At 40.6% G+C, this 22,564-nt stretch overlaps 1 protein-coding gene and 1 long non-coding RNA gene across 2 annotated transcripts; one reads left to right on the top strand and one right to left on the bottom strand.

Moving 5' to 3' along the window:
* Nucleotides 1-899: 899 nt before the first annotated feature.
* Nucleotides 900-17,017, bottom strand: OCIAD1 (OCIA domain containing 1). The gene is made up of 8 exons (XM_050337578.1): nt 16,951-17,017; nt 15,463-15,547; nt 12,500-12,553; nt 11,981-12,028; nt 8,065-8,194; nt 5,699-5,907; nt 4,175-4,324; nt 900-1,337 (listed from the first exon to the last, which is right to left on the bottom strand). The coding sequence occupies exons 1-8, from the start codon at nt 16,993-16,995 to the stop codon at nt 1,300-1,302; spliced, it is 759 nt and encodes a 252-aa protein (XP_050193535.1). The 5' UTR covers nt 16,996-17,017; the 3' UTR covers nt 900-1,299.
* LOC126651608 (uncharacterized) lies at nt 17,015-21,366 on the top strand. Its single transcript, XR_007631759.1, has 2 exons — nt 17,015-19,694; nt 20,825-21,366. It is a non-coding gene; the product is annotated as an uncharacterized LOC126651608 (long non-coding RNA).
* Nucleotides 21,367-22,564: the final 1,198 nt, after the last annotated feature.

Here is a 22,564-nt window from a genome sequence, read left to right as displayed (position 1 = left end):
CATTTTTTTAGAAGATCAGCTTTTCTGAAAGCAATCTCCCTGTTTGGAGTACTATAAGTAGTATTTAGCTCTTTAAGCATCCTCCTCTTCTCCCCGTTTTCCTTCTCACTTCAGCCGATTGCTCTGTACCCCCTCCCAATTATCTTCTCACTTATGATACTCTGCTGCAAGTCCACTCCATCAATACAGTCTTTGAGAATTTTCAACTTGGTAGGCAAGCTATTTTTCAGCTCCAACAAGGATGTCAATAATGCTTTTATACTATCAACTTCATCGTGTTTTTTGCTCCCTTATAGCCAAAACCTTGAAATAAACACAATGCTATGAGATGAAACTGCACAGGCAGGAATATGAGAATCCCTAAGCAAGGGCAACATTTTGGTTGAGACAGAGCAGGTGATGCAAACAGTAGGAAATACTCTTCATAATTTTGCCAGCGTAGCTCTTTTCTTACAGATCATTTTAACACAATATTCCATTAATTGCAATCTTCTCTCCATAAACATGGGGGTTTGTCATGACATGCACAAATTGAGAAATAAGGCTGAATATACACAGAGCCTGATATTAACAGTCAAAATATTCAAACTTTTACCAAAGTTTGTCAGGTTCAGCCTTCTGCACTTAAATGTCGCTACTTTAAATACCTGCAGTTTCATTCAGTCGTCTTCTTTGGAACTGAGTGCCTGGAACTGAAACCCATTGTGGGCAAGTCACTGCATCGGTCTAAAAATACAACTGGCACCATGAAACAGTTTTGAAAAAATTAAGTGTGGTTACTTCTGTGTCCGGCTCAGCTCCTTGGTCCCTTCCCCCTGAATAGTTCAGTCTTATTCCTGACATGACAAACCAATTTGAAGTTTCCAGCATATCACTTTCACACAAAACAAAGTGAGAGGTGAGTTCTACAGGTAACTTTTAATGCAAGTCTTGAAAATTTGAGAAGACTCTGATATTCTTTCCTTCTCAATACATGTGATTGCATTTATTTACATGTATTTTTACCTTTTGCTATACATTCATATATATTCAGTTACCCTTTTCATTCTTAAACAACAGCAGAAATGGTTTGTAGTTGTGACACATCACAATAGCCTCATTTGCCATTTATGCAAAATTAAAAAAAAAATTAAGCATAAATACTTCTTTTAAATCTTCTGGCAAGTCAGGATTTTCTCCTCATTTATTAACAGCTGTGCCTGGCAGAGCTACACCATAAGTGGTGATACTCGAGACTAATCTAGATGAAGTTCAAGTTAGCAGACAGGAGGTAATTTTCTTCATTTCTTCATTTGACTCTTACTCATCCCAGGTATCTCCATATTTATTTACTTTAACTAAAGAAAAGAAAAAAAAAGTAGTCATATATGACATAAACTTTAACTGCAAAAGTTTATCATATAAACAATGCCAAAAAGAACAATGAAGTGCACTATCATTTGAAGTGGTGAGTAGGGGGAGTGTCACTCACAGTGTAACAGACATCTAATTAAAGCTACGTTTGAATAAATGGGGAGAGGAGTAGGTTAATCATTATTCGTTAATAAATTAATATTCAACCAGAAGGCCTACTGTGCTAATTCCTGCTCTATAGAATTTGTAATTACTTCTAAACAAATGTAACATGTGGATGAAACAAAGACAATTGGAGGAAACAGGCAAGGAATGTTACAATAAATAATGAGGCTACATAATCTAGTTACATGTACAGTTGGACAGATTCAGGGTAGTTAAAAACATGTTCAAAGACAAACAAACAGAAATCAGTAATCCCTACTAGGAAACTACTCAGCCATTATTATTTGGCAGCTTCCTTTAGCATAGGAGTGAGTCACAGAGTGAAAAACCAGGGTATTGGTCTAAGGGCTCTGTCCAGAAACATGTCACCCGTAACTGAGTGACCAGAAAGTGAAAATAGGCTCTCCTGAAAGTGATCTGCAAATCAGTCTGTAATTGACTGCCATCACTGAAAAGGTTAAGGATGGATCTATACGATCCAGTAGGAATGCTGACACTAGTCAGGCAACCCTTTATAAATCTGCTTGCAAGTTAATTACTAAGCTCACTGTTAATTACTAACTGTCTGCAGCAGAACCCATGGAATAGAGCAGAATGCCTGGTCCCTGTCTCACTGAGCTATCAGCAAACTGATCATCATACCCTGACAAATCTCTCTGGAGTGACTGATATTGCAGAGAGGCACATTGAGAAGCTCTCTGTAAGTATGATTTGATTTCCATTTCCATTCACCATGGCAGCTGAACAGGCTGCACTCATTCCCTGGAAAATGGGCCAGTCTAGTCACTATGCACATGCACGTATCTGTACAGCTACAACGAAGGGAGAAGGCAGCAGCAGATGGAAGTTAGGGATTGCTTAAAGCTGGTTTAGACTGGCTTGGTTTCCCTTCTGTTCTTGCAAGGGAGGGCAGAAATCACTGTCTCCCATTTGCTAGGGACCAAAGACAAGAGGATGAACCAAGGGGTAGGGACTCAGAGTATGAGCAGACACACAGCAAGTAACATGTCCAGTGTGACACAAGAAGCTAAATCGGATCTTAGCCAGCAATATCAGTGTAATCTCTGAACTGTAGATTTCAATGTACTTGCACAAGTAAAGCATTTCTGAATTTCTGTCTTTCCTCCTTACTCTTTTTCCCTAAAAATACAGAGATAGTTTAAAAAGTTTATTTACAAATCTCATGCACTGCTCAGAGCAGTTTTATTCTCAAAGCCTGAGTACAACCTTCAAACAGAACACAGAAATATAACAGATAAAATGAATTATTTTATTAACATTTTATAGAGGTCTTTTATAGACCTCGAATAACTAAAAATAAAATAACAAACTCACATTCTCATTTCACAGCCACAACATTTGCCGTGGAATACGGCAAGGTTTGCAGAATGCTGCTTAATATTTCTGTGTATGGTTTTCAAGGCTTTCTATTTATGGAGAAGTATCTTGAAAAAGAAACATTGTGTAAATGCACAAAGTGTCAGCTGATGGAATTTAAAAGCAATCTAAAACCACAGCTTCAGTAATTTTTTCATGTCTCATTTGGCACAGTCCCATGATAAGAGAAAAAGCCTTTTATCCTTGAAATAACAGATTGAAATCATTACACAATAATTGTTTATAATTTTTCCTTTAATTCTGCAGATCTGTCCAAAGATACATGATCTGGAGAAAGTAGTTCACAACCATCAAATAGGCTGACACTTAAGCAACACTGTTCCAAAGCTCAGCATTACTGCTTCAGAACTTTTTGCTTTAATACGCTCCTATGTACTTACTGCCCCTCGTTATGCCTAACAGAGATGACAGCTGTTCCTACAGGTCTTGTTTTGGTATGGCTGCCAAGACTGTGCACTGCACACAAACCCAAACAATTCAAGGTGACTGGTCCAGCAGTGTGTTAAAACATTCCTCTTGCTAAAATCGTTTTCACAGATGCCGCATTAAATTCGACAAAGTTCTAGAGCAAGCAATTATGAATTGCTTTTGTGTCTCCTTTCCAAAAAATTGATTGAGTCAAAGAGTTGTCTGAATGGCGTCTTATTCTACAGGACATTGCATTCTTATTTTGCTCAGTAAAGTTTTCTTTTTCACTGTGAAAACAAATCCCAATACTGCTGCCAAATACTGTTTCCTTCCTCTGGGTTTTAATGTAGAAAATGAACCTCTACAAACAATGCCTCTATAGAAATCCACTAATTCCACACGAAACAATTCATAAAAATAAATACCCTCCCCTTCAAAACCATCAACCATGTGCTCTATTTTGAGAGAACAATGCTATCTAAAACACAACCCCCCTCCCATAGCTAAAACTCTTCAGTTTTTTCAGTAAAACTCTGAGCTCAGAGAATTCTTTGTTAAAAGAGGTTGCTTGATATACTCAATCAAGCAAAAGTTATGAGCTTTTCAGTCTGGCACAAAGTAATATGTCTAGAGAAAAAGAATTATTATTTGCTATTGGATGTTCAGTATTTTTGAGAAAAAATAACTAATTTGAAATAAGAAACTACAGACCACATCACATATGAGATACCTGAAGACACTGTAAAAATAGACTGCTTGTGTGCAGAATTAAGCGTCATGTTTGCAACCATTTTTAACATTATGGCCAATATCTGACTTTACTAAGTATTTCTGTAAATCAGTATATTACCTTCCTTAGCTGGTTTTTCCTGTGAAAACTTGTTTGGAGTTTCTGCCTTTGGTGGTAGCATTACATCATATGTCTCTCTGTGTTTATTCCTTAGTTCCTCATATGTGATGCCTTTTTTCTTACGACTTTCTTCTGGAATTGGAGCAGGTTCTGAAAAGAAAACAAACTTATAAATATACTAAATATGGCACAGCACATCAAAATTTGGCTACAATGTGTTCAGAATGCCAGTTCGTTACTGCTCAATCCCAAATTAAAAGAAGCTGCAATTCTAAATACAACAGAGAATGCATATGGTCTTTAGTTAATCCACTCCTTTTATCCTTTTAATTCTGTCAAACTGCTTTGAAAGACTGGCAGTTAATTGATTTTCTTAATTTTATCCAATGGAAATTCTAACATCCATGTGGTAATTAACGGACAAAACAGTTCAGGTCACTTTATGTAAAATTTATGATAATCACACATTTGATATGTATACGATTTCTGAAAAGAAATCTGGGTGAAGCTTTAGGGTTTGCATTAAGGCTTTACATTCTGCTTTCAAAGAATTAGTAACCATCATCTGTCACCTGATAAAGTTTTTATCCTTTTATCTACATTTACAATGCAGAATCTTGGTTCTGTAATTAAGGTTTTGCCAACTATTGGTATTTTTTATGAAGTGCAATTACAATTTCCTCTACACATTTACACCTGATACATTCATATAGTTATAATCAGGTGGCACGGTGGCTTTTTTTGTGAAATAAAACATTTTTCATAAAGGAGTTGACAAAATCCAAATTAATTCAAAATAAAAAAGTCTGCATTTGACAGTAACTTCCTCCTTTGTGTACCAGAGACATCTGAATTCAGAATCCTGCATTTCTCCCGCAACAGCTGAACAGAATTCATACTGAAAGGAAGGGAACAGCTGTACAGTACAGCACTTGAAAACCATTTTAGTTCTCTGTGAGACAATCAGATTGTTTCCGGATAGAACACAATATCCATTCAATTCCCAGGAGACCTAAATGTTATCATGTTATTAAAAAAAAAAAAATAGTTTAGTGTCACAGAGTTACAGCAGTATCCAGTTACAGCACCACGGTTGGTGGAACTGCAATCACCTCAGAAGGGCCAGCAGGAATTGGTAGGCTGTGTTTTATTCAGTACAGTGAAAGGATGGTGTATTCACCCTTCTTTCAATCAAAAAGAACTTTCAGTCACGCTGAGTTTTTTGCAGGGTTAGTTCCACAACAGATTACACCTGGTACGTTAATTCAAGATCTTTACTTGCAATTAGCGCTACAAAACATGAAAAACCCCTGAATTTATTTTACAGTTACTCAAAATAATACTTACATTTCTCTTCTGTGTAAAAAACAATTCTGGTAACTTCAGGATCTTTCACTCAAAACCACTGTATTGTACCATGTATGTTTGCATGGGATGAAAATACATAGTTTAGTAAGAGCAGCACCTATAAGAAAGGCAAGAATCTTTGTAGTACCAACTGCTAAACATTAACACAAAACTCACCTTCAACAGTGTAATCAGTAATTCCTGTAGGTGAAGATTCATTCAGGGAAGCACTGAATGGAATAGGTTCATAACTTGAGAGGCCTCTATCTGTTGAGCTGTAATCATCTGAATAGCTAGAAGAAGGTACAAATCCAGCTCTTGGAGAAGAAGATTCAGTAAAAGACTGAGAAGGTATGTCTGAAAATTCAGATTTCCGACTGGAACGGCTGGAAAAGAATACAATTAAATATTAAATACGAAAATACTAAAGTTAAAAACAGAACTATAAGAGTAACAATACATGCAGTTCAAGAAAATACTCTTATTTTAAATGGTTTAGTTTCCAACTGAATCATCATCTTAAGAAAACTTTGGGATGTTTTGGGTGTTTTCCTTTACATTGCAAAGATCTCTATAGTCCTTTGCCCAACACTCATTCCTTCCTCACAGAATCTTAACTCATATCTGAAAATCCCCAGAACAGGAGAGAAAAGAGTTTAAGCATATTGCCCTTTACAGGACTAAAATGACATTCCCTTCCCTCAAGTAATCTTCAGACAAAAAACCCTTATCAGACACAAATAATACCGGGTGTGCCCATGTAACTAATGCTAGTATGAACTAGAGTTAAAGGCCTTTTAGGAAGAATTTGCAATTTAAAACCCTTCATCATTAGAAGCTGTTGTAATTGATCAGTATTGAACAGAAGGAATAAAAACAGCTATCTTGGGGAAATTAAATTATGGAAGTTTATCAAGTTGCTGAATTCTGCAGAAATACTAATGAATTTTCTCTTGGGAGAGAGAGGTAAAATCATATAAAGAACAGTCTGGAAACTGGTGGCAGATATTTTAAAGCATTAGTTATATTCATGGTATGGCCCTGCAAACCAGTACACAACACGTCCCTCTATCAAGAATGGCACTTGGTGCCACTAGAACGTCTCTGGAGTATTTATTTATCTTTTAACTTCTGCTTAGCTTCCTATGAAAAACATTTGTAATTAGCTTTGTTTTATTCTCACGATAACCATAAGGAGCGAATCCATTTTATTGCCTCAATTATGTTTCTAAAATATATGGAAAGACAGCTTTAAAGAACTACCTCATCTTTTAGCTCCCTACCAATTTTTAACTGCAAATCAAATTATCAAAATACATTAATTAGTAGATATATAATGACCATGGAAGTGTAATGATTTCTGTTGCTACCTTATAACCCTTATATACCATGTAGGGATAATAATGCAATTGGCATGAATTTGAATTAATCATTCAACCAAGAAAAAGGAATTTATTACTTAGGAAATAAAATGTTACAGATACAAAGGCATGGGCCATTAAAGGTTGAAGGGACTTACTGGTGCAGCAGATGATGGCACTTAAACAAGTTCGCACACAGAGTAAACACAGTTAATAATCATGACAATTCCATATTAGGAACTGGAGGGGGGTGAAGGGACAAGTCCAGCTCCAACTCAGCTGAGTCTATACAGTAAACATATGAAGAGGTAATTCCTAAAATTATGTTTGGGGTCATAATTCCATAAATATTTCAGAATAAAGGTAAACCTTGCAGACAAAAACTGTCATAAATCTGAATTTATAAAGTTTTTAAGAATTTAATCAAATCCTTCAGAAACATTTACCAAATCTTAGCACATACATAGGAGGACCACTACTCACTATCCAAACACTATTCTCCCAGTTTTGAATCAAGGGTTTAATTGAGATATTCTGAAAGCAGCTTGCAATTAAAAACCAGTTGAGGTAGAAAACATTCTGGAAGAAAACAGGAAATAGTTTTAAGAACCTGATGAGTTTCTCATATGTACAGCATAATGCTGTTACAGATGTAAAGGATTTAAACAAACAGCAGAAAGTTTGACCACCATGCTTCTTCCTGCACTGATATTGTTTACTGAGTTCTTTCCTTTGATAAACACTGAAATCATTTCCACCCTTTTCCTACTTGAATCCAACTGAACTATGGGAAAAACTGCCAGAATGTAACACTATTTTATTTCAGTTAACTTAGTTTACTTCTAAACTAAGGAGGCAACTTGTGCTGTCACACTACTGCGAGTAAATTCCGTGGGGAAAGCTCTTTAATTTACAAGGAATATAGTTTGCTAAGTAAAACGTTTCTTTTTCTACTCCTCAAAATGCTTAGTTGTATGCAGAGAGCTCAAAATGCATGTTTTCTAGCTTGCCAGCTGATACAGATACAGTTTCCTGAAAGTGGTAGATCTGGGATAATGAGGAATGAGGGAAGGTGCAGCTCCGGAAGTCTTTGAAAGCTGCAAAACTAGTCTTGATCTGTTAATGTTTAAAATGCCCTATTCAAGAATAAGTTTTCAATTTAAAAGAGAATTAAATTCTTACTTAGGTGAACTATGTCTCTGAGCTTGTCGTAGAACATCTCCTATCGGAGAATCCTTCAGTTTCTTAAATTTCTCACTACAGATTGGCAAGTAGGATATCTTTCCAGCCAGGTATCCACACATTCCAGCAACTTTTTAAAAAGAAAAAAAGATGGATTTATATGCTATACCATAATATTCAACATAATTTAAAAGTAATAATAATATCAAATAAATTATATAGTATCTTGAATGAAAGGAAAGTTTAACAATTAAAACAGTTTAGATCTGAACCAAAACCATGCAGTAATCATCTCTGCTGCTTCTGCAGACAAAGGGTACTAAAACCAAATGCAACAGCTGAAGAGAGACAGAATACAATGACTTAGACATGGCATGAACATCAGATGATTTCAGCTAGTACCTGATGAAAGGTGACAAAAAAAGAAAAATAATTGCATCAGTTTTTCCTAAGATCCCAAAATCACAATTAACTATCAAAGATGATAAAACAGGAATAAATAAAGGTAGTAAATTCTGCTAATTTAATCCAGTAGAACAGTCAGATCATGCAAAGGCTTTCACTAGTACGAACAGAGGTCTAAATAAGCTTAGCATTTAGGCCCAATATCTTCTGAAGAGGATTCTATAGTTTGGCTGCCAGAGGGCAAACAACTGAATTAGCTGAACCCTTGCGATCACCAGGCAAACACTTCCAATTTAGTGCTTGAGCTATTTCCATCTGCTGCACAGACATAAGACTAAATTATCAAGATAGTTATTTCTGGGCTTAAAACTTATGATTTCCATCAGCTGGCTCCTTCAAGTTTTATGAGTGGGTCAAATGGACTATGAAGGATTCTATGGCAATTAAGAGTTTTATTGACTTTGTAGGAGAAAACAACTAGACCTTCTTTCATATGCAATGAGTATTTCCTACATATAAAGACTAAAGAGTCTCAATCACCTTTAAGTCAAGACAGAGTGAATTACCAGTAATATTAAATGTCTGTGATTCCCACACTGTAGATTATATTGCCTGAGAATCAACAGAAAAGGGGATATTACCCTAGGCTGCTGTACTGGTACTGAAATTGTGGTTCCTGTTCTAATGTCTGTATTTTCAAAAGGAGGTTAAAAATCCTTTTCCAAGGGAAAAGAGGAAAAACAGCCACAACTGTGAGTGAGGTTTACAAATGAGAAATATAAGGGTTTAGCTGTTTAGCAGGTAAACATAAAAGAGCCACCTCAAATACTATAAATATGTGCAAAGGGAAAAATTACAAGCCCCTAAATCAGCTTGAGAAGAATTCAAACTAAATATTTAGCAAAATAAAGCTAAGCAGAAAGTGATTAATCTTTCACATAAACTACAAAGAGAAAGTCTCCTTTTATTGAGGCCTTCCAGTCAAGAGAAGTGGAAGCATCCCTCTGGAAGATGTTTCACTCAAAGTAATTATTGGCTAAAATATTTGGTTTCTCTTATTGCAGAACTAACAGTCAAATGATCCTATTTTTGAAGTTAGCACAGTAAATTAGATATTGTTATTCTCTGCTTCTCTGTATTCACTGTGACAAGATCTTAGAGAAGCTGATCAGAGATGGATAAAACAGGCCAGGTCCCGTGGCAGACTAACATGAAGTACATATGGATCTTCCCTTTTTTTGCCAAAGACAGATAGAGGACCAATAGCTCTGTGCTATGTTGAAGAGATGTTGTCAACGTAGTGTACCAGCCATGACTAATTAGAACTTTCAGTAAATTGGCAGGGTGCCTAGAAGACTACTGAGGCAAGTAGAGTAATTCCTATAGGCAGAACATCCTGGCTAGTCCAGCTGCACCTTATTTTTTCCCTGATTTCAAAAATTTAGTTCTGTTAAATAGAGGGACTGTGGCGCTTAACAAGAAATGTGTAGGAGTGATCAGGGAAATTGCAACTCTATTATTTATTAGAAATGTTTGTGTTATACCATTGTTTGGTGTTCAGAGAAAGTAAGCAGAATTTAGCATAAACAACTGGGAGCCCTAGTCTCTCACATTCATTTATCTGCTTAAACAAAACTTCCTTCACCACAAATCATGGGGTTTACCCTCTTCCCACTGAAGTAAACTGGCTATATCTGGGCAGATTGGCAAGATGGCAACTTCCTGTTTTACTGTCCTGTATTACATTGAAAAGGTTAATTTATTAATTTATTTTTGATTATACTTAATCCAAAAATCATTCACATGAAATTGCTGTTTTCCTACAATTGTACATACATAATGTCCAGGGGAAAAAAAGTAATTAAAATAGCTTGAATGGGACACGGGAGATACAAGAAAAAAGACCTTCAAATTAGGAAGGGAGGGGTGGGTGTATTCTGGCAATGTAATTTAAAGTAAGCTTGTACAGTATTTATTTACAATATTTTTATCTTAAATGATTACACTGCATTTATCATGCAATTTTATACAAAGCTTATAAACAAAAGTTGTACAAAAGGTACAGCACAAATTCAATGACAGTGGATAAATCATGGAATCATAAAATGGCTTGGGTTGCAAAGGAACCTTAAAGATCATCTACTTCCAACCCTCCTGCCACAAGCAGGGATGCCCTTTACTAGACCAGGTTGCTCAGGGCCCCATCCAACCTGGCCTTAAACATTTCCAGCGATGGGGCACACATGACTTCTCTGAGCAACCTGTCCAGTGCCTGACTACCCTCAGTAAAGAATTTCTTACTAACATCTACTCTAAATCTCTCCTCTTCTAGTTTAAAATCACTGCCCCTTGTCCTATCACCATCTGTCCATGTAAAATGTCACTGTCCCTCTTTTTTATAAGCCTGGCACTGGAAGGCCTCAGTGAGATCTCCATGAAGCCATCCCTCTTCCTCAGCTCTCTCAGCCTGTCTTCATAGCTCTGGTCATCTTTATGGCCTCCTCTGGACCCACTCTAACAAGTTCATCTCTTTCTTGTGCTGAGGACTGGATGCAACACTCCAGGTCTTACCAGAGCACAGAAGAGGAGCAGAATCACCTCCCTTGACCTGCTGGTCCCTCCTTTTTTTGATGCAGTCTACAATGCCATTGGCCTTCTGGGCTGTGAGTGCACACTGTTGGCTTACATCCAGATTTACATCCACGAGAACCCCCAGGTCCTTCTCTGCAGGGCTGCTCTCAATGGCTTCTTCTCCCAGTGTGTACTCACATCCCTGATTGCCCTGATCCAGGTGCAGTACCTTGCACTTGGACTTGCTGAAGCTCATGAGGTTTCCACGGGCCCACTTCTGGAAAGCAGCTTTGTGGAAAGAGTACTGGGTGTTTGGGTTGAGGGAAAGCTGAGTGAGTCAGCAGTGCCCTGGCAGCCAGGAGGGCCAACCATGTCCTGGGGGGCATCAAGCAGATGTAAACAGGATGACCAAGATGGTGAAAGGTCTCAAGGACCAGACCTACAAGGAGCAGCTGAGTTCACTTGGTTTGTTCATCTTGGAGAAGAGAAGAATGAGGGGTGACCTCATCACAGTCTACAACTTCCTCAAGATGGGCATTGGAGGGGGAGGTGCTGATTTCTGTCTGGTGACCAGTTACAGGTGTGAGGCTGCATCAGGGGAAGTTCAGACTGGCCATTAGGACAAGGTTCTTCACTGAGAGGGTTGTCAGTCAGAACAGGCTCCCCAGGGAAGCGGTCACAGCACCAAGCCAGTCAAGAGTCCAAGGAGCATCTACACAACACTCTTAGTCATATGGTTTAGTTTTAGGTAGACCTGTGAGGATTAAGGAGTTGGGACTCTGTGGTCCTTATGGGCCCCTTCCAAACTGAGATATTCTATGATTCTACTAGAATGGATTCACAGTAATCAACCAGCTGGTCTCATGGGAATTACACCTATGTAAGACTCCAGAACATAGGGCATGAATACAAGCTGAATTTATATGTAGCTTTTACTTACATGCAACTTTCATGAAAGAGCCAAATCTTGAGCTATCTCTTAGAACACCTGAAAATGAGAATCAAAGTAATTAGTAATCAGATATTAAGAATTAAGCTGAAAAACTTCAACTGTAGTTATGTTTGTAGGTTACTCTGTAGCTATGTTTGTAGGTAGCAGGTTACTCTTTTATACTTAAAAATAACCCCCCCCACCATCTGAATTCCCCATAAAATTAACAAATCTAAGAATTATCCCTTTAATCATATTTAATCATAGAGTTATTACACACTGTAGAACATACTGTTTCATAATCAGTGAGACATTGTATTTTCACACAACATAAAATGCACATGACCTTCATTTTAAGTTCAGCTCCTTCTTTAGTTTGAGGAACTTCAAATCATGTAGCTGCAGAGTCTGAACTTCTTTTAGTTACAAGTAGATTAGACATTATATTACCGTAGTAACTTTACTAACAGCAAAAATATATTTCACCTGAGCGAATTCAAATGAAACCAAAGTATTTTTACACTTTACCTTTTCTAATTAAGAAACTAGTACCAAGCATGCTTACTGCAGCCAAAGGAAAAGCTGTGAAGAAGAAAAGAAGTTGCTTAAAATATGATTTTCAGTATTTTCAGTCACATTTAACAAAATACGCGATAAAATGACAGTTGCTATGCCTTACTAAGCTTATTTGCATAAGAGTATAAGGAGATATATATAATTAACAAATTGTATATAAATTATCAAACATTCTCAACTCCAGTTTTTAAGACCTACTACAAATTATGTGGTACTGGTTAATGAGTCACCCTGTCAGCATTAGACTCCATACTTCCTAAAATACAAAAGCTAATGTCAGATGGGAAAGCTCTACAGATAAGACTCTCCAGGTCTAGCTACAACTACTACAGCACCAACGTGCAGAACTTTAGAGAGCATACACAGTTCTTCAGGACAGAAGGCATAAAGGCCAGTGCCCCTAAAAATTTTTGATAAGCCCAAGTCTTGACATTGTTTTAACATAAGAACTTGGGAAAAAGTTTAACTCTTACAGAGCTATAAATCAAATTGATTAAAATTAAGTAACATGTTCTATTCACCAGCAAACAGGGCAGCTTTTTCTGTAGCTTACGGGTCAAACTATACAACTTGGGGCTAGGGCCAGGAACGCAGAGAAGACAACAAACCTTGAAGACCTATCACATCACTGCCTATCACAATCAGCTTAGCAGTTTATGTCAATTTTATCATATTGAAAGACTTCAGGTGGCAAAAAGCATTTGCAGATCTCAAGAAACAAAAGTAATGCTTATTTCAAGAAATGATAATTATTATATTGTGAAAATTAACTTTGCAACTATTCATAAAGACCACCACCCCTACACAAGATGTAGGAACAATGAAATAACGAACATGACAGAAGACTAAAGTTAACTACATAAAAGATCTAGACATGCCATCATGAAATTTAATTTTATGCAAGTCTGAAAATGTAGAAGTTACAAAAAGGCTGTAGAAGTTACCTAGGAGAGAAATTTTTGCAACACCATTGGATGTTTATAGTGTTTTGATGCACAGGATTTGCTAATTAAGTTCATACCCAAAGACAAATGATATTTGTCACACTATTAAAATATACTCTGCAAATTAACAGTTTATTCCCTCACAAATTCTGAAAGACTAAACTAGGTAAGGAGTCCAACCAGCATTTCAGGGTAAATGTGACTGGATGTCACTTTTAAGAAAAAGTACGGAAGAAGAAAATAATGGAAAGCAGAAAATATCAATAGCACATAAGGATAGGAATATAATGTACCCTTATCAAAATGGTTTTATGGGGAAAAAGTTGTAGCAATATGATTTGATTTTGTTAGCGAGATTCAAAGTGCTAAAGCTGTAGATTGTAGTGTGAATTTTCAACAGTGTTAGAATTTATATTGTATGATAATGTGATTAACATTTAGTAACTCCAGTATAGCATATATTAGACTGAATTATGAAATGACTACCAATAGAAACTATGCCACAACACAGAGGGTTTGTAAGAATGGGTAAAAATTTGATACAGCTTGGAATTTGAATAAACAAACTGAAAATACACAAATTTATGGTAACATCAGTGAATAACAAAAACTGATTCACTACAAAGTGAGGATTTCAGGGCAGTCACACAGACAACCCATACCTCTCGCAAAAGGAAGTTCAAGCAATAGGTATTTAATATAGTCAATACAAAAATCTAAGGAAACAAAGACAGGAGACCTAGAAAATAGTGATAGGCTTTAGGCTATCCCTGAGATAACAGCACAGTACACACACTCCCTCCCTCTCATCCCCTCCAAAAATTCTCGGTTACTGTTGTAACTCCCTAAAGAGAAACGACATCAAGAAACTAAGTTAGGGCTTCTCAGTAGGACCTTCACGTTGTTTCCTCAGTGACTGTGCAAAGACCCACAGGGCAATGAGTTACACTGCCAAGCAGCAGAACACCTCTGGAACAGCAAACAACTCCCTCCCCTCTTTGTCTTCCAGAAGAGAGATTTTCAATAAACCATAACCAATTGTCATCATACCACTAACAGACCTGGCTCTTTTCACTTACACAAATATACAGAAAATGGCTACGTTTTAGCAAACATACTGAAGGTTTCCAAGTATTTGTATAAAAGTGGAAGAGAGTGTTGTTTTCTGCCAAAACAACAGAGAAAGACAAAGCATATATCTGATTCATTAATTCAAAATCACAATGCCTTAGAAGCTGCCTCTGAAAGTACTGACTTCCAGGAGAAATCAGAGCCCCAGTTTGCTAAATTTAGCAAATCAGCTGCTAAATTCTTCACCTGTCCTGGTTTCTGTCAAGCCACCTATCAGGAGTAGTCAATAAAAGAGCAGGTAACAATCACATCAGAAAGCCTGTTCAAACCTCACGACCAGGTGTACAAAAAAACAAGTATGCCACGGACTACAGAAATTATGCCCAAATGCCTGGCTTTGCAGAGACGCAGCAATTTTCTCCAAAATTTAAGCTGAGTGACTACTTATATGTTGTTCTCTTCACAACTCTTCATAAAGATGGAAAGCAATGGTTAGAAGTAAAGCTGTTTTATTCCTGCATGCTAAAAATAACAAAAACTGCAAATAAAAATGTAGAAATAACAAAAAAATCAGAAACATAAATAAACAAGAGATTCATCAATTAGATCTATTTTCAGACTTTTAATAAGCACATTAACTTAAAATATGAAGAGATCTTGTTGTCAAGAATAAAACTTAGAAATTACGTTGCACCTTTCATGAAACTCTGGCCTGCAAACTCTTAATAAGGTAAACACTACGTGGATCAGCATTTACTGGGATGCAATTTTAGACCATATGGAGCTTGTTGATGGACCACTGTGATACATTGACCCAGGCCTTCCTTAATGCCTCAGATAACAGCAAAAGGTAAGGGTAGAATAAAAGCAAACAAGTTTACCAAAAAAACCTGAACTTACCTCTATACCGGGCACTCTCTTCAGCACATTCCTTGAGGAGTCTTCTCTCCTCCTCTGTGGGCACATAAGGCTTAGGTACTTCCCTCTTTCATTAAAGAAATAAATTAGAAAAGAATGAGTAAAACAAAGGTTTTGGGGGATTTTTCAATAAAAAAAACTTAATGGCTAATTTTCAAACCTTGTAGTTTCTGCAGTTTCACCCATTTTCTGTACTTTAAAAACTAGTGGCTTTTGTCCATAAACGTCATGTGAAATATATAATTAAAAAAATCAGCACTTCTACAAACCACATGAGAGAGCAGAAAATACTTTGTGCACAGTCAGATCCCAACTCGGCTCACTCCTTTTTCTTCAGAAAAGCCTGCTTTGGTCCCTGCAAGTAGCCTTTCAAACAGATGAAATCTGACAGGTCAGGAAGTGCCTTCTTTAAGTATTTCTCAGGGTTTCAGTGACACAACAGGTGTTGTTGATTCCCACCTATGTATTCAGGGAGAGCTGCCCAGCTGTTCCCCCAGCACGTGAGAGGTTTGTGCTGGAGGTGTGTGACCCTCTCCCACCATGAGAGCTGTGCAGCCAGCCATGTTTCCAGACCACCAGCTGGCAGGGAGAGCTGTGGGAAAGCCCGTGGCACCAGGGGAAACACACAATCACAGGTCAATTAGGTTGGAAAAGACCTCTGAGATCACTGAGTTCAACCCATGGCTGAACACCAGCACATCAACTCCACACGGCACAAAGTGCCCAATCCAGTCCCTCCAGGGACGGTGACTCCACCACCTCCCTGGGCAGCCCATTCCAATGTCTAATCGCCCGTTCTGTGAAGAAATTTTTCCTGATGTCCAACCTAAACCTCTCCTGGCACAGCTTGATGCCATTTCCTCTTGTCCTGTCACTAGCTGCCTGGGAGAAGTGGCCAAGCCCCACTTTGCTACAACCTCCTTTCGTCATAGAGAGAGTGATAAGATCTCCCCTGGGCTTCCTCTTCTCCAGCCTAAACAACCTCAGCTCGCCCAGCCGCTTCTCACAGGACTTGTGCTCCAGACCCTTCACCAACTTCATTGCCCTTCTCCGGACACGCTGCAACACCTCGATATCCTTCTTGAAGTGAGGGGCTCAGAGCTGGACACGGCACTCAAGGTGCGGCCTCACCACAACCGAGTACACGGGGATGGTCACTGCCCTGATCCTGCCAGCCACACTGTTCCTGACACAAGCCAGGATGCCACTGGCCTTCCTGGCCACCTGGGCACACTGCTGGCTCGTTCTCAGATACGAACACCTCCTCAAGTCCTGCCGGGACCCCCCGCCCGGCCCCCGAGGCCTCAAGGGCACCGTGCCTGCGGGGAGCTCAGGGGAGGGGCGGCCGAGCGACTGACAGGAACCCCCGCTCTCCGGCCTCGGCCCCGAGCCCGAGCCCCCCGCGTTACCCCAGCAGGAGCACAGCCAGCCCCGGCAGGTGTGCCCAGCCCGGCCGAGCAGCGCAGTTACCTGGGCCGCGTCGCCGCCGGGCCCGGGGCCCTGCCCGGCCTCCATGGCCGCCCTGACCCGGAACTGCGCGCCGCGCCGCCGGCGCGCTGCGCATGCGCGGAGCGGCGAGTCCCGGGGAGGTCGGCCCTTCCCGGCCCGGCGGGATTGGCATGGGGATAACGCGGGACTGGCACGGGGATAACGCGGGACTGGCACAGGGATAACGCGGGATTGGCACAGGGATAACGCGGCACTGGCACAGGGATAACGCGGGATTGGCACAGGGATAACGCGGGACTGGCGCTGCTCGGCCTGGCGACCGGCTCCTTGGGCTTGATAGCGGGTAGCGAAAGTCTTCTGTCTGCCCGTGCCTGGCTCGAGTAGGTGTGTTGCCCACAGGTTTGTTAACCGGCTGCTAAAGATGCGTGGCCAGCATTTCCTAAAACGAAAAAGTCTTTTGCCTATAAAAAGAGTTTATCTGAATCGGGACTAAGCAAGGGCGTGGTGGGCAACTCTGAGCTCGAAAGTGATACAAATTTGGTAGTTAGGATTGTATGGAAGTGGAAGTGTAGGAGAATGCTTGCCTCTAGCTAATGCTGTGGAAATGGCAGCTTTAGCGGGTGCTTGCCGTTTATAGAAATCAGGAAAAGCTGAGGAAAAAACCAAAAATATGTTTTGTTAGTGCAGCGTATGCCTTGGCATTTTCTTGTAAACATGCAGTACTATGGCTTGAATTCACCACATCCTGAGCTGCCCGTACTTGCCCATGGAATGCACCACTCCCTTTTAGACTTTCCTAGAGCAAGCTATTGTCTCTTTATCCTGGAATTCATCTTAATTTGATGCTTTCTGGCTGTACAAAGAAGGGCTCATGCCTGAAGACAGGAGAGGGAAGGTTTTCAAGATTAAAGGTGTCTGAAATTAGTAGAGAATGCAACTATAGAAGGAACACTGTGAACGTGTGAAGAACCCAGACAGATGGACTAATGAAAGCTGTAGAGGAGATTGGTTTCTGAGGCTGGATTCTTGAAATAAGCTGGGTAGATGGAACCAGAAACTGTGGATAGTGGGGTTCTTAATTCATAGCTCTCATCATACCATAAATACATTCTTAATTTGCATGAGATTGGAAGTAATAGGTGTTGTCAGGCAGTCTTTAGCTCTGCCTTTCACCTGGGCCCATACTATTTAAGCACTGTCCAATGCCTGACCATCCATTATGCACATTATTAATTGGAGGGCAAAAGATTTTGGCCTTGTCAGCTCATGACTGTTTTATTTATGGGACTATAAGCACACTTATTAAAGCAATTTATTTCATGCTTTTCCCCTTATGTTTCAGTATATTTTAGGCAAAGAGTACAATGGGGTTTTAAAGTCTGCCTTTTTTGGGGGTAGGGGATGTTTATGAACTGCACATCCTCTAAACATGGAGCTTCAATGGGAAGGAAATGGCAATCAGCCTCCTTCACTGAAGAAATTAATAAGCTGCTGTTTTGCTTCTCCATTGTAAAATTAATAGTTATCCATTCAATTTCCTCACTTCACCATCTTCAAGTCCCTTAGACTTCTAATAAGAAAAAAAAATCTACAATCATACAGCAAACTGGTGTGTTTACCATCCTTTCAAAAATCTTATCTAGTACAGCCTGTTTCTGAGATATTGGAAAGGTTTCACCTGGCTACACACATCCATTTGTTCTCTTGGAACTGCAGCTGTAGGGCCATAGGCAGCACAGAGCATATCCACATTCTTAGCATTTTGTTCTCTGCACTCAAGCCCTTTTTTGAAGTTCATGCATAGAAAGAAATGTTAACAAGGACACAGTTTCTGACATCTGGTCTACCTCTATGAATTCCTTTCATCTTGTGAATGAAGATTTGGGAAGGGCTCTACCCACGCTTGCTACAAGCGCACTGATGGCTAAAAAGGCCAATGCGAGATAGACAAGTCCGGTAGCAGAAGGCACAGCAGAAAGACTCCCCAGGTGATATCGACGAGACGCGATTCTTCCTGCGCTGTCTTTTCTCCTCGAGAGTGATCCTGTGTGTGTTCTCAAAAGCAGCAGCAGCAGCGTTATAGATGGTGTGTCTCCAGGCCTCCCGACTGGAGGCCAGGGTAGACCAATGGTGGGGATCAATATGGCCAAGGCTAAGATACTGTTTTAGGGAGTCCTTGTATCTCCTCTTCAGGACTCCTCTCTTGCGGCAGCTGCTGCCGATGAATTCCTTTATACTCATGCCATCTTTCATGCAACTATGAGAATTTCAGTTTAAAATGGATCATGGTATCATCAAGTCCTTCTGAGAAACATAAAATGTTGCTCTCTGGCAAGGTTTAAGGCTAGATCTACAAAACTGATAGATAATTTGCTGTAAGCATGAAGTCATATTTTTGGACTGCTTTAGGAGTCAAATTTATTTTTAGATGTATTAAAACTCATTTATGTCTCTAAACTTTTTATCTTTTATGACAGTATCATTTAAGAAAGAAAACTATATTTGAGATTCAAAATACTGTAATACAGAAACTTCATAGCTAATATTTAGAAATTGGAAGTTATTTCTTGTGAAGTAGATGCCTCAAAGAAGGAAACAGAAAACTTTCAAAGGATAAGATTCTTTTAAAACGAACTGATTACTTATGGTTAGCAAGAACTTGGAAGGTGTGAAAGTCACATGGTTTCTAATTGCAGTATTTTGCAAAACAAAGTAACTGGTGAATATTCAGAACTCTTGAAGGTGGAGCTCAAAGAATTAGTAAGGTGAGTTATATGCAGTCTGTCAAGTGGTTCAAAAGCTTATCTTTCTGATAATTTTTTTACCCCCTTTTTAACAGTTAGTGTAAGGCTTTCTACAAATCCACTCAAAGAGGTGGCCTAACAAATTAGTTTAGTTTTACGATAATGTGTAAGACATAACTAAAACAAGTAGATGTGTAAAAGAGTAGGGGTAAAAGCTGATCTGGTAAGGAAAGTCACAGAACAAGTACTGCAAGTTTATGTACTCAAGTACATAGCTGGAATAGTGATTTTTTTTGTTTGGTTGTGGTTTTTTTGTTTGTTTGGTTTGGTTTTTTGTTATTGTTGTTTTTTGCTTGATGCTCTGGACAATATGGTAAAATGTAACAGCTGAGATGTTCTGGTCCCTCAGTGGCTGCCAAGGGTTAACAGGGCTGTGTTGGAAAAATCACTCTCTCCCTAACGAGAGAATGACAGCGCCTCATACCAAAAAAAAGAGCATTGTTGTAACTACTATAACTGGTGGCAAACAAAGAATCAGTTATTTGCCTGAAGCATTATGGCACATCAGCAAGAACCAAGAGTGGGTGTCTTTGTGGAGCTGATAGTCAAAGCCTCAATTAGTAAAGACTTTACCCACATAGATAATAATTGCTATTAACTAGTACCGTAATGTATTTTGTGAAGTACTTTACATGCTAACCAGTCCTTAGGGCTATTTTGTAAAGCAGGCAGGTAACAGGAGAATTTGGGTTTTGAAAGTAGTGTAACCGTACATCCTTTAAAGTTCAGGTGCTCAGGGTTAAATACCAGTGGTCTGATTTTCACTGGTGGTGAGGTTCTGCTGCTCCTCTCCATTCCATGGATATATATGCATTTTTTTGGGAAGATCAGGCTGAGCTCCTAACTCGGGATAACTTCAAAATCAGAACCAACATGTGATGTACTTTGCTTCAGCCAAATATCTGAAGTGATGCACAACACCAGTAGCAATGAATCCCGTTTTTCTTGTTAGGTGTGCTATCACCCAGCATTTAGACTGTGGTACAACTGTTAAAATACAATAAAAAATACTCCACAAAATGCTTAAATCTACAGGAAAGAGTTAAGTTCTTCTCAGCTACCAGTATGTCATTATGTTTTTTCCTCTCCAGCTTTCCTTTCCTAGGGTTTTTTGCAAGTTGATGTACATATCTGCCTTAAGGATGTGAAGCTCATGGACATAACTAGTTGAGCACGAAGGGACTTTTTACTCCAAGAAACCTAGAATTGTACAAAGTGTGTAACAGAACTTTAAACTTCTCCTACCAGAAGCTATACCAACTGTTGTGCTGGTGCATTTGTTGTTTGTAAAAAGCATAGTTTTCACTCAGTTCTGGTTTTGTTGGATATGCTTATTATAATACAGTACTTGCAAAACAGGCTTATGTTTAACTGTGGGAAAATGGTGACTTAGCATTCTTTCTAATACTGTTCTGCAGATCTTGTGTTATTTTATCATGCTCGACGTGTATTTATTTTTTTCTTCTTTCTCCCCTTTGTTTTCTTTTCAAGCCTGGAAGCTTTGAGGCAATTCAACAGAAAATAGAGTTACTTTTTAACTACTTAAAATGTTAATGTAGGTACTGTTTCTATTAACATTGTCTCCCAAATCTTTGCATTGTTTAAAAATACATTGTTACATCCAGCCACTCGACCTATTGTACTAGTGAAATCTTGTCCCGTCCCACCCAGCGCCAGCTGAATTTTCCGAGGGTGATGTTGGTAATTATCTCATTACTTTGCTTTGCTGCCAGTGTCACTTGCACTGCGATAAATCTTGCAGCTTGGCGCCGGTGGGAAGTGCGTGAAATCAAAGTGAAGTTCCAATGGCCATAGCAGCCCAACTGCTTTATGTGCTGTGCTGGGGCGGCGACAGCTTTCCCTTCCCTTCCCTGCCCTGCCCCCCAGGCTTCCCGGGAGCCAGGCTGCTCCTGCGGGGGAGCCCGGCGGCTGGCGTTGGTAGAACAACGCCAATAATTCCTGGCAAAAAGGCGGTATCTGAGCATTTGTGGAGCTGGCCGAGACACAAGTATTTGCCCTTTTTCGCTTGGGGGAAGGGCGGATTTTCCGACCGCTTCCTACGTGAGAAAGGAGCGCCCTGACGGCACGGGTACCCGCGGGGCCTCGGTAGCCAGGAAACTTCTCTGATGTTCTCCAGCCACGCTGCTGCTGCGTGCCCGGAAGGCGGTTTTATTCCCGGCTACCTTGATGATACCGGCCTTCTTAACGGCAGCGGTCGCTCCTGCTCTCGCCGGGGGCGCGGAGGCTTCCTTGGCCGCGCTGCTGCCAGGCAAGGGGGCGGCCCGGGGCGGGGTTCACGGCGCTGCCCGCAGCGAGGCCGCGGTGCCGGTGCCGGATCCGGCGGGGCGGCCCGGGGGGCGCGGTGCCCCGGGGCGCTGCCGGGGGCGGGACCGAGCGCCGCCTCGGCCTATGGCGGCCACGGGAAGAGGGCGGGCGCCGCCAATCGGAGCCTCGGCTCGCCCCTCGCGGGCTGGCGATTGGCCGAAACTCGGGGCGGGGGCGGGGCCGGAGGGCGGGCCGGACTCTCGGGAGCCAACGGGGCGGGGGCGCGGGGGCGGTGCCGCGTGAGTGCCGCGCGCCTGCCCCAGTGAGCGCGGGCGCGGGCGGGGCGGCGCGTGCCAATGGGGCGGCGGGGGGGGCGGGAGCGCCGCGCCGGGACGTCGAGGAGCCGGAGGGAGCGGCGGCCGAGGGATAAAGCCGGCGGGGGATGCCGGGGGCGAGAGTCGCTCCCCGGGGCCCAGCAGGGTCGCTCTGAGGGCGGGGGGGAGACGCGGCCGCGCTGAGGAGCAGGCGGTGGCGCCCGGGGCTGCGGCAGCTTCCAGCGGCGCGAG

The sequence above is a fragment of the Myiozetetes cayanensis genome, unplaced genomic scaffold (genome assembly GCF_022539395.1).
Source record: "Myiozetetes cayanensis isolate MyiCay16 unplaced genomic scaffold, myiCay2020 scf7, whole genome shotgun sequence".
Classification (NCBI taxonomy): domain Eukaryota; kingdom Metazoa; phylum Chordata; class Aves; order Passeriformes; family Tyrannidae; genus Myiozetetes; species Myiozetetes cayanensis.
Note: the sequence above shows the minus strand (reverse complement) of the source record. Positions and strands in the feature narration are given on the sequence as shown.

What these genes read in the sequence shown, in the direction of transcription:
- OCIAD1 (XM_050337578.1), bottom strand. Translation starts at nt 16,995, where the DNA reads ATGGAGGCCGGGCAGGGCCCCGGGCCCGGCGGCGACGCGGCCCAG. An exon ending in CTCTTTCATGAAAGTTGCAT is followed by an intron (nt 8,195 to 11,980) that starts GTAAGTAAAAGC and finishes CTTTTTAAAAAG; the next exon opens with TTGCTGGAATGTGTGGATAC. An exon ending in TACTGATTACACTGTTGAAG is followed by an intron (nt 4,325 to 5,698) that starts GTGAGTTTTGTG and finishes TTTTCTTTTCAG; the next exon opens with AACCTGCTCCAATTCCAGAA.